The sequence below is a fragment of the Cryptomeria japonica genome, chromosome 2 (genome assembly GCF_030272615.1).
Source record: "Cryptomeria japonica chromosome 2, Sugi_1.0, whole genome shotgun sequence".
NCBI classification, from domain to species: Eukaryota; Viridiplantae; Streptophyta; class Pinopsida; order Cupressales; family Cupressaceae; genus Cryptomeria; species Cryptomeria japonica.
The window spans coordinates 409,538,242-409,554,042 of NC_081406.1; the positions used below are offsets into that span (position 1 = coordinate 409,538,242).

Below are 15,801 nucleotides of genomic sequence, written 5' to 3' on the forward strand. Positions count from 1 at the left end.
AAGAATCGACCTAAAATGTATAGACTTAAATTGACTACAAAATGGAACATGACAAAAACCTTAAGATTCAAAGCCTAAAGTAGATATTTTTTGTAGGACCCACAAAAGATGTTAACTTGACATGAACTACTCTCATTTCCTTCAAGTCGCACATCCCCTAAAGCCTTGGATCTCAATGAGAGAGCCCTTACCTTCACCATTTTCCCACTCAACAAGCCCACTACAACAACTTCATTCTTCACACAAGTTTTTATGCTATGTACTTGTTTTTATTGTATATTATGATGCATCAAAGGATTGTAAATGTACAAAATATGTTTCTCTTAGAAAGAATATATATATAGTTGGTAATTAACTTTTCAAAAGATAATGTTAGAAAATTGCTTTCACTAAGCTAGATTTGGTTATCATTGAACTGCAATGAATAATGTATTAAGTCATTATATTCGAATTTATTCTCTTATATGATTTTGTTGTACCATATCACTCTTTATACCCTGTACACTAAAAGATAAGTTTAAGTCACTACATCATACATGGAAAGGAATTCAAAGGGTCTAGTGCTGTGATTTTCTTGGTCCCATAGACTGATCAGTCTCGTAGACGTCAGTTAAATCATTCATTCATTCATTCATATGATATTCTTAATACGACCATATCTACCACGTTAAAAGAAATAGACATACATTAGGCAATTCTTCTTCTGAAATCTTTAGTACCAAGAACGCAAGAGTAGAACCCTTGTACTTGAATATTCAACTGGTCATTGTCATAGAAGATAAGCATTTGAGAGTTTGGATGAGACTTCCGTTGTAGTTTTTTGGGCTCACAACTTTCGGGTTGGAATGCACCATACTTCAATCACTCACTCGTTTGAGAGAATTCCAAGATTCTTATATTTACAAACTCCCTAAAACATGATGGGACTGTGGCCTTACCAAGCAAACCCATGGACTGGGGTAACCCATTTTTACTTACCAGGTGCTGCTGAAAGAAATTCAGAAAATACTACAAGAAAGTTGGCCCGATGATAATTTAAATTTGCCGTTATGCTACTAAAACTTCAGATTCTACACAGAAAACTGCCACCGAATAACTTAGAAGATAACTAGAAAAAAAGATTGAAGCTTGTACATTTTCTATTTGATAATAAAACCTCCAAAAGTCCTCCAAGCATATCCTACAATTCCCTCTAGTGCTCACTAGAACTCTCCTAAAATCATGGCCGCTCTAAATTTTTGGGTGAATAAGAGCATTAGTCCCCTCCATGAAACCCCACTCTTACTTCCATGCACGATTATATAGAACACCACGTTGCGAGCAAAATTAGACTTTGAGCAATCCTATTTATCTGCATATCGAGAGGCTTTCTGTAAATACTACAAGCTCAACCTTCAAAATTCACCAAAAATGACAAATAAAGCAAATGAAAGAAAACTCTTTAGAGCCAGAATTTAAATCTCTAGACTTTGTTTCCTTTATAATGACTGCCAAACAAGGCTTTTGTATCCATTTATTGAACCATATTCACATGATATGTGCCCAAAGTATGGTATTGAATAAAACGCTCTCTCCAATAATATGATGCCATGTTAGAGCAAGAGGATTGTAGAAGTGCTAAATTCACTCGAGACAGTCCACAAATTTCCTGTCTGGAAAAAATGGGTGTCTGAAGTTTATTGGGATGGGCACAACATGCTTTAACAGAAAATTTACGAGTGTCGCTAAAATAAAACATGTCAAATAGTGAAGTATGCATTACACTTGGATTTTTTTTGGAAATCTACAAAAATGACGAGGCTTTTCTCAGCATAATTGATAGGTTGCTCAACATTTTTTAAATTTTAAAGAAATTCAAGATTCTACGAAAACTTAAAAACTGATTTGCAGAATCAAAATGCATAGCGGTTACTTCGAGGAAGGCAAGATGGCCAAATAATCTTAGAGTACATTTTCCAATAAAAAATACACATTTTATATTAAACACCACATGAAATGCCACCCAAAATTCCTAGCGAACAAGCATGAGAATTTACCCACTAATCTAAATCTTGAAACATGGCTTTCTTCAATACATCCAGCAGGAGTGACAAAAAACAGAAGCTAGGATTGGTCCTGTGCTGTTATACTTCCAAAATGGAGGGCATCTTCAATAGTTGGAAGATGCAGACACAAACCTACGTAGTAGCAAAAATGTTCCAATCTCCCAACTCCAAAATTTTACACCTCTACCATGACGCTAGGGAGATTGACTGTACAAATCAGATTCATTGTTGACTAATCTTTTGGCCGTCGCTTTCTGAGAGGGTAACTTTTTGTCACTCGGAGAATCATTGGCTTTGCCACCATTTATTGCTGGCTGATTGTGAACTTCATAAATAGTCACCCCACTGCTTACAGTATAAGTGAAAGATGCATCTGCCAAGCCCATTGTGTTTTGCAAAGATTCTAATTGCTCAACAACAAAACTCATTGCAGGCCTACCTTTAGGATTTTGACTAAGACATTGATAGGCCAAGCTAGCAGCTTTCTGTGCACCCTTCACAGAGTACTGTCCTTCCAACCTTGGATCTATAATTCTAAGCAGTTTCTTGTTATTGTTCAGAAGAGGTCGAGCCCACTCTACCAGGTTATACTCTCTGCTTGGTCTTGTCTTATCCATGGATGGCCTCCCAAGAAGCAACTCCAGTAATACAACACCAAAGCCATAGACATCACTTCTAGCTGTTAGGTGACCTGTAAAACCAAAAGACCAATTGTTACAGCTTGTTAATTATTGAAAATAGCATATAAGTATTATGAATCATGAAGATCTTCATTGTAAGAGGACATAAAAAAGTTAGCTCCAACAGCTTCGAAAAGTTCTATTACTGTATGTAATTAGTGACATAAGTTGGATGAGAAAACAATCACATTTGTGAAGTAATGAATTTCATAAGCAAATTTTGACCATGAAAAATATAAGAACGCTGGAGCTTACCAGTCATTACATACTCAGGAGCTGCATAACCATATGTGCCCATCACACGAGTGGAAACATGAGTCTGGTCTCCCTCAGGACCATCTTTTGCAAGTCCAAAATCAGAAAGCTTGGCTGTATAATCCTACATAAAAACAAAATGAATGAGCAAGGAACTTGACCAGTATGCTCCAAAAAAGATTTATATCAAAATAGTTCGTCAGCCAAATCAGCAAAATCAAACGTTCAGATTAGTTTCTACTAAAACTTTGACCCCAGACGATAAAAGGACATTTCTAGAACCAACTTAAAATGTAGCTCAATTTTGGGTTTATAAAGACACTAACCGAGTCCAATAAAATATTGGAAGTCTTGAAGTCGCGATAAATAACTTGCCTTTCCAGTCCATGAAGAAAAGCAAGCCCTTTGGCAGCCCCTAGTGCAATTTTCATTCTTACCGACCAAGGTATGGCAACGCATACTTCTGTAAGAATCAAGTAAACATGAAACATCATCATTAATGTCTTTACAGCCATATTTAATAAATAGTTCTCAAAGCTTGCAAAGTTAAGACCCAGAAAGCCATGCTCATTAATTATTCCTTTATTCTAGTAGGTCAAACAAACGCTAGAAATCTAAAATAGAAGTGAAAAGAAATACTTCGGAATAGATGGTTTTCCAGACTGCCACGAGACATATACTCATAGACCAGACACCTGTGTTCATCCTCACAACAGTAGCCTATAAGTTTCACCAAGTGTGGGTAGCTTAACTGCCCCAGAAAGATGACCTCTGCCTGACAGATGCAAAATATAAGCATCAAATGAAATTGGTTTATATTTCATACAGTATCAGTTATTATAATTCTAGTCCACAATCCAGAAGCTGATCATCTTATATTTAATCTATCAATTCCTCATTTTAAAATGCTATTCTAGTAGAATTTCATGTTTCCATCCACAACCTTAAATCATATGGTTGAAAAGCATTTACAAGGGAACAAGGACTAAATTAGTTACCAGCCATTCTCTGTGCCCCTGAAGACCCTCTTGATTGAGAACCTTAACTGCTACAGAAAGAGCTTTGAGACCTGGTCTGACATTCTCATCTATGTGCCCTTTGTAGACAATGCCAAATCCTCCCTGACCAAGCACATGGTCAGAACGAAAATTTTTTGTAGAGAGCTTTAATTCATTGTACGTAAATACAAGTACATTTGAACCAGAATTCTGCCTTAGATCTTCTACGCCCCTAGGAGTTGGAGGAATGCTTCCTCCATTGCTAGTTTCTGATGCAATTGAAGTACTCTTTTTCACTTTTTCTGGTGACTGTGGCTGTATTGTGAATTCTGCTACATAGTAGAACCCACTATCATCAGACACAATATCACAAATCACAGAAATTCTTTGTGGAAGAAAATCAAAAGCTTATAGGGATTGCCAAAACAAGATATATATTAAAAATAGCTAACATATTTAACTGTGGGAATCTGAAAGATCTACCAACAATATACTTCATAAAAGTAGCAAACCAAAGCACTCCTTGAACTATGAAAAAGACTAGCAAACCAACGATTAAGTTTAAGGAGACCCTATAGAGTAATCAACCGAGAAACAGGCAAGAGATCACAGAAATAGTTATGATAAATTAGAAGTTTTAACTGTGCAACCATTTTTACTTAATATTGAGTCAAAACAGAAAAACTTCACGCAGAACACAAACAAGCTTTGAGCTGCAAACTTCAAATTTTATCATGGGATCTTTCTTCAAACATAGTGATGATTAAATTCAGTCAACTTTTCCCACTGATGGGACATGTAATAGAAAGAGTAAGATATAAAGCCAAGCGGACATTAGTTACAAACAAATTTTTCAAACTTCAAACCACAAGTTATTAAGTTAGATTTTCTAATAGGATCATTAAACATAGCGATGGCAAAATTCAGTCAACTTTTCCTGCTAATGGGGTAGTAATAAGAATCGGATCTACAGCTAAGAAGAAGAATCCTCACAAAAGTCATCAATTTAAATTTTGATAAGATTTCCACATAGCTAGCTACCTGGTGACATCGAGATACAATCAGGGGATGGAAATATTTTCACATCAGCGGACGCGAGAAAATGAAACACCTACATTATATGTAAATACAGTCACCTAATGATGTGAGTATGAATGGTGGTCCATGTACCTATACTGGGGTCTTCTGGCAACAATTGTTTTCAAAGTCCAAAGACAATTATTGCCTGGCTAGTTGTGGGGAATCCTTTGGGATTCAACTCAGGAGATAGTGTTGTTGCCCATTATGTTCCAATACAACCATACATAATATAGTGTTGTTGCCCATTATGCATAAAGACGTGTATTGATTGAAAACTTTCTGCTCTCAAAGAGAAGACATGGATCTTAAATCCAAGATAGAATTCTATAATGTTTTTGCCTATGCTAGAAAGTGGCTGGCCAAGTGGTTGAGTGGTTAGAGTCTTAGACAATGTAGGAGTTGATCCCCCACAATCAACAAGTTTCCAAATCCCCTAGGTAAACAGCTTTGTTTGGCAATTTTAATCATCTGGAGGTCTGGAATGTACCTCAGCTGTACCTGCCTCGCCTTCCTGATAATTAGGGCCTGATCTGTCCACCGAAGGTTTGGTTAGGGCAAATAAAACAGATCTATGGTTTCCTGCAACATTATAGACATTTCAATATATATGTCAGCAGTAATATTAAATCAGTGGCATAATTATTGCATTGAAAAATAAGCACACGACCCATTCTAGACTTTGAGGAAACTCCATGTTGGCTAGGCTACCCATCCAAACCCATCCCGTCTCTTAGGGCTGATAGTGCCACCTGAGGATGGGCCCAGCATACCCCTGGATTGCACTCATTATCTCGAATGTGCTAACAAACAGAGGACAGCAGGAAGATAATAAATGTCTACAAAAAACATAGATTCATAATTATAAAATTTGTGTTACTTCGTTAACATTTATCCATTCTGTTAATTTGTAGGGTTGATTCAATACGTTTGTGCCTAGTTGCAGAAATATGACTATCACTAATTAGTATTCCTTTTCTTTACTAAATTTGTTGCATCTGTGAATAAATGAATTATGTTTATTCCTTTTTGTCTGTTACTAGAGTTCATTTTATTGAATTATAACTAAACCTGATATTGCAGGTTTTCTATTTGGCGTGGAAGATAAGTTCATTTTAACCTTTTGCACGTTATAGATATGATTAATTCATTGGCAAAGAATTTTTATGCATTGATCCGATTTAGCAATTAATCTGTGCAACTAATTAGATTATATTCATTACTGTTGATATAAAGGATGAGTTACAGAAAAGCAGATTGGATACAACTTGCATATGGAAATACTTTCAATGGACGATAAATACATGGACGCACTGTGATACCCAGACGGACTAGCCTGGGAACGTACCAGACTGCCAGCGATGGGGAGGGGTGCTTTACACAAATAGGCGCTGGTTCTTCGTCACTCGGAAGAACCAGCGACTCGCCCTCCACATCGTTACTGCCTGATGCACTCACTGGCTATCCCGCATGGCTGTTTGGGCATCGTAAAAATGAAACTGAATTAATATAATTGCTGGGTAACGAGGTTACCTGTTTGCAAATCCTCCTTGCGATTTTCTCCTCGTCGCCTCCTTCTCCCGTACTTCCCTCGGTGTGCGTGATTTATACCTTTCGAAACCACACGACCCCCTTGGAAGCATGGCGTCTTTTCCAGAGATGATTTGGGGATGATCGCATCCTTTCCTTAATAACATTAGTTAATGAGCAAACACAATTAATCGATCATCCTGATTTTATTAATTGAAATTTTAGAATACATATATATACACAAATCTACTAATGTATTTCACAGTTAGCCTCTAATGAACCCGTTGTCTACATGGGGACATGACAAGGTCATTAATCTAAGGGATATGAAGGTCATCAATTTCAATTTTATTATGGCAGTTAAAAAATAACCCTGCAGGGATAAATAAATATAGCACCAAATGAGAGATGATTATCTCTTAATTATCGACGATTGCATAGTTGGAAGACTCGTGGGACTTGCCACGGACTCGCCAAGACTCATGAGTCCATTGGCGGGCCAAGTTGACTCACCAAGGACTCACGAGTTGAGTCCAGACGAGTCTTGGCACGAGACTCGCGAGTCTATGCCAAGGACTCGCACAAGTCCTAAGTTAGGACTCGCGAGTCCGACTTTAAGACTCGCGACACACAGGTAGACGCCCAACCACGTTAAAAAGTGGGTCTTTTTTTATTTTTCACTCATTTGCCTTTCTTATTTGCTAAAAACAGGTTTGTAGGGTTTGAAGAAGGAGAGCAAACAAAATCAAAACAGCAAAAGAGATCTAGGTAAGGATTTTTCTTCTCTTTTTTTTTCATTTCCATGTTTTGAAAATCACAAAAATCTTGAAAACAAGGGGATATGTTGCCAAACAAAATTTCTATTTCCCTTCCTAACTTATTTCTTTATATTTTTTTCCTGTTTTCGAATGCTATTTTTTCAAATGATTCATTATCATTTTTTTTATTGATTTCCCACAAAACCCTACTGATTATTTTATTTTTTCATGTTGAAACAGCAATGGCAAGTTCAACCCCAAAGCCAAGAAGACAAAAAGACAAAGCATGGAAGATAAAGAGTGGGAGGTCATTTGCACCGAATGTAAGAAATGGATGACTGGTGAAATCAATAGATTAAAATACCACCTTGCACAAATAACTAGATATGGTGTGGAGATATGTGACAAAAGTACTCCGAAGATCATTAGAGAGATGAATGCCCTTTTTTTTGAGTATGATATGCAAAAGGAAGAAAGGCAAAAAAACAAAAGAAGCCATCGCAGCTACAATGAGTCCCACATTGTCCACTTCGGGTCCCCTTGGTCGCACTCATGGAAGCCCAAATTTACGTCAACCACTTTCATCTTTTGGTGACAATGAGGGCGAGGCTAGTGAGACCCCTCTTAATCAAACCCTAATTACTTTGTTCCACGTAATGTTCCAGGAGCACAACCTTCACTTGAAGGTACAGGATGGAATAGAGATAAGCATGAACAAGCAAGGATAGCAGCAGAAAACTTTTTGGTTTTACAATAATTTCCCTTTCAATGCAATGAACAATGTGTATTGGGAAGGTTTGGTTAATGCATTTACAGTTGCAGGTAAGGGGTTTAAGGCCCCAACAAGTAAAGACTTCAAGTGGGCCATTGCTAGAGTAAGCCGTAAAAAATGCACAAGTTGTGGTTGATGATTAGAAAAAACTTTAAAGGAGAAAAGGATGCAGCATTTTATCGGATGGATGGATAGATGGACAGAATAGGACTCTCCTCAACTTCTTGGTGGCTTCAAATGGTGCAATGGTATTCCTAAAATCTATTGATGTCTCAAATGAAATAAAAAATGAAGAGACTTTGTGTAATCTATTGGATGGGGTGATCCAAGAAGTTGGGGTTGAGAATGTTGTCCAAATTATCACGGACAACGCAGTTGCATATGTAGCTACAGGTAGAATGCTTATGGAGAAACCTCCTTCAATTACATGGAGTCCTTGTGCTGCACATTGCTTGGACTTGTTGTTAGAGGACATTGGGAAGATTAGATGGGTGAAAAGGGTGGATGAAGATGCAAAAAATGTCACCAAATTCATCTACAACCATACTTGGGTTCTTGCTTTGATGAGAAAACACACAAATGGCAAGGACCTTGTGCGACCTAGAGTGACACAATTTGCTAGCCACTTCCTCACTTTGCAGAGCATTCTTGGTGCCATTCCTCATCTTAAGCAGATGTTTGTGTCTGATGCTTGGTTGGAGTCTACATACTCCAAAAGAGCTGAAGCGGAGAAAATTGTAAGGATTGTTTTTTATGAAGGGTTCAGCAAAAGTGGAGAGGAGTTGATTGGGGTAAGTAACAAACACAAACATAAACTTTATACAAGAGAATCTATTTGCTGATTTTTTTTTAGGGGTTAATTTTGTACTAATTTAAAATTTGTTCATTTTTTTAGTTGACAAACCTTTGGTAAGGGTTCTTCGTATGGTGGATGGAGAGGGCATGCTAATGGGTTTCATTTATGAGGCCATGGATAGGGCCAAAGAGGCCATTTCACATTACTATGGCAAAAATACAAAAAAATGTGAAATCCTTTGGCGCATCATTGATCGCAGGTGGACAAACCAACTCCACCAACCGATACATGCCTTCGCTTACTTCTTGAACCCGAAATTCTACTTCTCTGATTCATTTAGGGTTGATGAGGAGGTTAGTGGCAAGTGGTGTTGCATGCATTGATAAGATGGCACCTGATCTTGAGTTGAGAGACAAGGTTCTTGGTGAGTTGGAGGTGAGATTTGACATTTGCTATATCTTTATTTATGAATTTGGAAATGTTCGTTGTTGAGTTTGACTGTCTATTTATGAATTTGTAAATGTTCATTGTTCAAGATATATAAGGGTGCAGAGGGGAGACTCTTCTCTTCACAACTAGCAATTGATAGGAAAGGAAAACAACAACCAAGTTAGTTCAATACTACAAGAAAAAACTACAAACTTGATTGTTACATTTTTTTCTCAATTCTAATATTTCTAAATGTTTTTTGTAGATTTATGGTGGGAGAATTATGGTGCTGGCACACCTAATATTCAAAAGATAGCCATTCGTGTTTTGTCCCAGCCATGTAGTGCTTCTGGGTGTGAACGGAATTGGATTTTATTTGAGAGCATTCACACAAAGAAGAGAAATAGGTTGACACAAAAGCGCCTCAATGATCTTATCTTCGTTCAGTAAAACCTTCGCCTTCATGCTAGAAAGGTGGAGGGTGTTTCACATGAGGCCATTGACTTGGATGAAATTGGTCCATATGGTGATTGGACCATCAATGAACAAAATGATGGTGATGATGTCCTCCTTACTGAAGATGATCTTGCAGAAATAGAGAGAGAAGCACAAGAAACAGAAGCAATAGGATTGGATGAAATGGAGGAGGATGAAGATGAGGAAGAAGATGAGGACTTTGATTTTGAAGAAGAATCATCTCACCATTTAGATACCTCAACACCTACTGCTGCTACTACTAGCTCAAGGCCTGAAAAATTGTGCTATATTAGGAGAGCAAAGAGGAAGATGTAGTCTTCTCTTTAGTTTTCTCATTGTCGTTTTTCACATTTGGACATATCATTATATGTAATTTTGTAAACATTTATAAACTTATGCTGCTATTATACATTTTAAAGTTTGAAACTATGAGTATGAATGATGAAATTTCAAATATTGAGTGTTTGGAGATCATATGACATGTGTAATGTTTCAATTATGGCTCTTATGTTCTCTAAATGCATTAATTTCTTTTTTTTTTGGTAAAACTACGGTTTTTTTTTTTGTCGAGTCTCCCAAGTTTTTGCCAAGAGTCCGAGTCCAATTTTTTGGGCTGCCGAGTCCGAGTTTTCCAACTTTGGACGATCGTACAATGGACAAGGAATATGGCCTAATGCATTATGATAAGATTGGCAATCCTAGATCCCATCACCATTGAGTTACGAACAGGAATAAGTTAGAAGCTAAAAGGGCAATTAAATTCAATGTCCCTAGCTATTATACCAATTCTCTCCTTTGAAATTTGTTTTCCTGTATGCAATTGAATACCTACTGTTCCAATATTTCAAAATGCTACAGTTGTCAGTTAACTTGTTCATTGTTTTGGATAGATAAAAATGGAGCACTAGCAATAGATAAGGGAATACATTTAGCACCTTAAGGACCTAAGAACAAAGTGATGCCATCAGCAAGAAGTAGAGCAGCATCACAAAGCACAATCAGATATGTTGTATAAGATATGTTTATAACCATGAAATTCTCAAGTTTTAAACATGTCAAGTTCTGTAACTCTTAGAGCTTACAAATATAAAGGCTACAGGAAATGTTATAAATAGACTTAGAATGAAATATTGAAAGATATAAACATAACTCAAGGAATATATCAGATGGTGTTAGATGATAAAGTTATGAGGAAAATGAGTTACAAAGGTTTGTGGTGCAACAGTAATGTTGTGCAACAAATAGTAATATGCCAGTAAGGGGACAAGGGCATCTTCATTCCTGAACCAGTCTGGGCTCTGTCAGGACTCGCCAAACTAGGGTTAGCAGCCCTTAAAAAAATGCAGCTTTTATGAGATCAGATTGTGGCCTTTTAAAAACCTAGGTGATGAAATAAAAAGGATAACGGCAATTCATTGTAAAAGAGCCGACAAGGGTAAAAGGTACAAATCAGAAAGGGACCAAACTTGTAAAATAACCTAGGTAATAAAATAAATAAAGTAAGCCTAGGGCCAACTTAATTAAAGGGAATTATGAGCCACATTCCAAGGAAGTGATTCTTAAAAAGGAAGCCGACTAACATAGGGTTATGTTGATGGTGTTTTCATGCACCATGCAACACAAAATAAAATACTAAGTATTCTATCCTCTCTTGAACAAAATCCTCCCAAATGCTAAACTGCGTGATCAAATGGGATGACTCCAAGGTTCTGAATGTCAAGTGTTGACATGCTCTTGGATAGACTCAGTCGTTTGATGTGATATTGCTTGAATCACAAAGTGGACTTACGTTGAATCTTGAATGCTTTGAATATTGTTGGAATGTGGAATTTCACTTAATTAAAAAAAGGAAAAAAGGATGAGGATTTAAGAAGCTACTCTAATCCTAGGAATGTAAGAGCAATGGACAAAATTTGGTGAAACTCAACTAAATTTTGCTTTGACATGTAGTGAACATCTCCACAAGGCTAGGCTAGTGTGATCTTCTAAGGATAGCATAACGATTTTCAAATCACCACTACAAGCATAGATACCTTCAAGGTGAAGCATATCAATGAAGAAAGAGCAATTGAAGTTAAGCTTGGCTAAAATGGATCCAGTTGACTACGCAAGACACTTTACAATCAGCAAGGTGTTAGTAGTATGGATGTACAGATTTCACCATTGATCATACACAAAGTTATTCCATTCATCTAAACAACATGAAAATTAAATGAGAAGTAGAGACCATGCAAATTGTTGAATCAACATATGAATTTCACCACATCTTCAATGAAATTTACATGCTTCTTACAACAATGTCTTGGCAACAACCTTTGCCTTCTCTTCCTATTCTACTCTAACTATCTGCTATTATCTAACTTCTATCTACTATCTATTATCTATTCCCCTTTACAAATGAAAAAATGGAGCTTTATATAGTGGTCTCATTACAACTGAGTGGCTCAAATTGACTCTCAATCAATGGCCAAGATCGAAAGGTGAAAACCCTAATTAGGGTTTGTTAAACCCATTACAAAGCATTTAATGCTTGACCAATGATAAAATTACATTTTATGGGACACGTGTCCTTCCTTGACTAATTGAACAATAGATGAAGACGGTAGGTGCATCAAACTTTGTGCTCACAAGTGGTAGTTATCTTCTTGTTGGATGAGTCAAGTACATTGAGTCTGGACGCTTTATCTTGAGTAGATGTGATTGGATAAGTGATGATTGAGCACCACCTTAGCTAGCTCATTGTAAGCCATCACAAGTTGTAAATGAATGAGGCATATCTCTTGATACATTTCACCCTTCATCTTCTTGCTTTGAAATTCTGCCCTAGTGCTGCATTTGATGTAGACCTTGTGATGCTTATGCTTGATCCTTCCTTCTTGCCTTGGATGCATTGATCTTACTTGTACAATGTTATCTTCTTCATGCGTTGGAAATCCTTCATTCCAAGCCTCGAGCTTTCTTGTATGAACCTGAGACTTTAAGTGTTGAATTGTCCACCTTGGGTTCTTGTCTTTGCTTATATGCTGAAATCTTGATGTTGTTTGTGAGCTGATGTTCCTTCCATGCCTTGAAGTCTTGACCCTCTTCACATTCCTTTGCATGTTCATTCCACCTACATCAAACCTGGAAACAAACAATTATGAATCAAAAACATTGTATAAAGTACTTAATCAAGCTTCCTACTACCTTCTCTAGATCTGGAAATGAATATTCTGATTATGAAAACATCTGATTTTGTGTCTCAGGCCTGATTTCTCACTTTGTATGCCTGATTTGATAGGTTTCAGGTCTGGGAGAGACCTGATTTGCATTGGTTTCAGGTGGCAAAGGAAGTGCCAATCCTTAGATCACACATTTGGCAAAGTAAAATCCTTACGTCGCACTTTTGAGGTATCAAAGGAAATAACCCTTAAGTCACACTTTTGGGGTATCAAAGGAAGTAAAACCCTTAAGTTGCACATTTAGACCCTCAAAGGAAATCGTCATGCCTTAGGTCGTGCTTTGGAGAGCTCAAACCAAAATGCTTGAGTTCGCACATTGAGCGCTTCATTGGAATTGAAATACTTTAGTTTGCTGATTTAGATCATCAAAGGAAATGATATACCTTAGGTCACTGATCTGGGCAATCAAAGGAAATCTGCATGTCTTGGTTCGCAGATTTGACCCTTCATTGGAAGTGATCAATTTCCTTCCTAACTTGATATCACTTAAGCCTACAATCATCTTCCTAGCAACGCAATTAGCAAAAACAATGATCTTATTCAAAACAATGCAATGCAAAACCTTAGTTTGCTGATTCAAGGGGTCAATGGAAGTGAAGACCTTAAGTCACACTTTTGGATCATCAAAGGAAGTAAAATCCTTAAGTTGCACATTTGGGGGGTCAAAGGAAGTCCTCCAGTATGGCAACCTTCGCTTGTCTTAATGCCTTTGTTCCAAGCTTCTCATGGTATTTTGAACTTCAGTTCCCTTTCCCTTAGAATGTTTACCTCTACAACCAACTTGCCTTAGCCAGATTTAGCATTTCAACTCTGATTTTGCAAGCAAAAGATGATGATCAAATGGAATGATCATTATGAATCATTCATTTCATAAGCTTCAAAATAAAACTGACCTCACTTCGTCCTTAAGAGAGAGACATGACTTGATTTTCTCCTAGCCACTTAAGACACTACACCTCTTCCAAGTGAAAGGTTAATAGCTAAAGACTACAACTATCCTGGAAAGAAAGCAAAGAGCGGGGATCCCCATTTGCAATGGAGCGATGTGCGAAAACGTCACAACAAATTACTTGGAAGCGATTCCCTAATTAAGGGCCATAACAACAAGTTATCAACAACAGTGAACTATTCAAGCGACACATCCTTTGTAAGGGATATGATAAGGACGAAGCCTCATCTGTAGAAGGCATTGAAAGATCAAGGAAAATAAGCAGAAAAAAAATTTAATCAGAACTGAAATTGATATTAGCAGCAATTCTAAATAACAGATAAAACTAATAGATAAATAAATAGAACTATAGATGTATAAATACGTGTTTCATGCAATAGAGATACTTGCAGAAATTATTGACCTTTGCAAGTAATCTAAATGCTTATCTTTGCTATAGATATGTGATAGGGGATTGAATTGAGAGAAATGGATTGCAAATAGGAAGGACGACCAGCCTTCTGAGTTCACGAAACCCAAGTATGCCACCTCGAGATGAATGTTATGCTTGTGGGCGAAGGGACTTAGTGTGCTCTTGGGCTTGAGATCCCATCAAGTACACCACCCCGAGATAAATGCTATGATTGTAGCCCAAGGGGCTTAGTGTGCCCTTGGGCTTGAGGTCCCATCAAGTACGCCTCCCAAGATAGATGCTATGCTAGTGGACCAAGGGACTTAGTGTGCCCTTGGGCTTGAGATCCCATCAAATACACCACCCTGAGATAGATGCTTGGGGGCCAAGGGGCTTAGTGTGCCCTTGGGCTTGAACAAGGAGGATGGCCAACCTCCAAGGTGAACTGAGGGACGGAAGGGCGGCCCACCTTCCATGCTCTTGCAGTACAAGGGCAACCAACCTTGAGACTGGTTTGCAAACATTTCAACAAATTCCTAATGAGGTTATCATGGGAATCCACATGGGAATGGCTAATGTCTTGATTAGATCTTAATATGAGAATGTTATATGACTCTATGATGTATACTATTACTAAAAATTAGACAAATTAGATAATATTTTGATTTATGATTTTATGTTAATGTCCAACTGGCTAATATTGTGTGCAGGACCTAAACCAGGATTAATCTTGTTAAAAGGCTGTCCAATTGGTAAATTTATACTCTTTACCTTATATTACATTTCTTAAATTTAGTTGGAATTGTGATTTTAGGGCAAAATATAGGAATATTCCCAAAGGGAACATTATAGGCTCAGTGATGTTCCCAGTTAGACTCAACAAAAAAGTTATTCTCAGATTTTATATGTTCTCACACATGTAGTATGTGATTGTGCATAAATGTGTTACTATTATGAATTATACTAACCTGCAAAATATAAGGGGAGATTATAGGCTCAGTGATGTTCCCAGTTAAACTTAAGAAAAAAGTTATTCCCAGATTTTATATGTTCTCGCACTTGTATTATGTGAATGTGCATAAATGTGTTACTATTATGAATTATACTAACCTGTAGTAGCACCACCAGAGTTCTAACAAAACGGTATCAACTAGTACAAGAATAATATACTTAGGGAATGAATGACAATATGACATGCATTATGTGGTAATAATTGCATTTCTTACAGTGTTGGATTAATCCTAAGGTTTCGTGGATCATACCTACTTAACGAGAACCCATATGTCAGCATGGGAATTGTTAAGATAGATTTCCAGCCAAAATCGATGGCACTTTCAGATTGAGAAATGTAGCTGAAGCTGCCATTAATGTCATTAATTGCATTTTTGAGATGCCTATTAATCATTCAGAGGGATAAACATGA

General features: G+C 37.2%; 1 protein-coding gene across 3 annotated transcripts in view; it reads right to left on the minus strand.

The window, feature by feature from the left end:
- Window positions 1–1,951: 1,951 nt before the first annotated feature.
- Window positions 1,952–15,801, minus strand: part of LOC131061994 (probable serine/threonine-protein kinase PBL8) — a 28,138-nt gene continuing 14,288 nt past the window's right edge. The window contains exons 2-7 of one of the 3 annotated variants that reach the window (XM_057995826.2): window positions 6,589–6,736; window positions 3,979–4,327; window positions 3,620–3,755; window positions 3,307–3,443; window positions 2,981–3,104; window positions 1,952–2,736 (exon numbers count right to left, since the gene is read on the minus strand). In XM_057995826.2, the coding sequence (XP_057851809.1) occupies window positions 2,240–2,736; window positions 2,981–3,104; window positions 3,307–3,443; window positions 3,620–3,755; window positions 3,979–4,327; window positions 6,589–6,736 (1,391 nt within the window). In that variant the 3' untranslated portion in view covers window positions 1,952–2,239. Of the gene's footprint in view, window positions 2,737–2,980; window positions 3,105–3,306; window positions 3,444–3,619; window positions 3,756–3,978; window positions 4,328–6,588; window positions 6,742–15,801 lie in introns of all 3 variants that reach the window. The other 2 variants (XM_057995827.2, XM_057995828.2) reach the window with 2 other exon arrangements.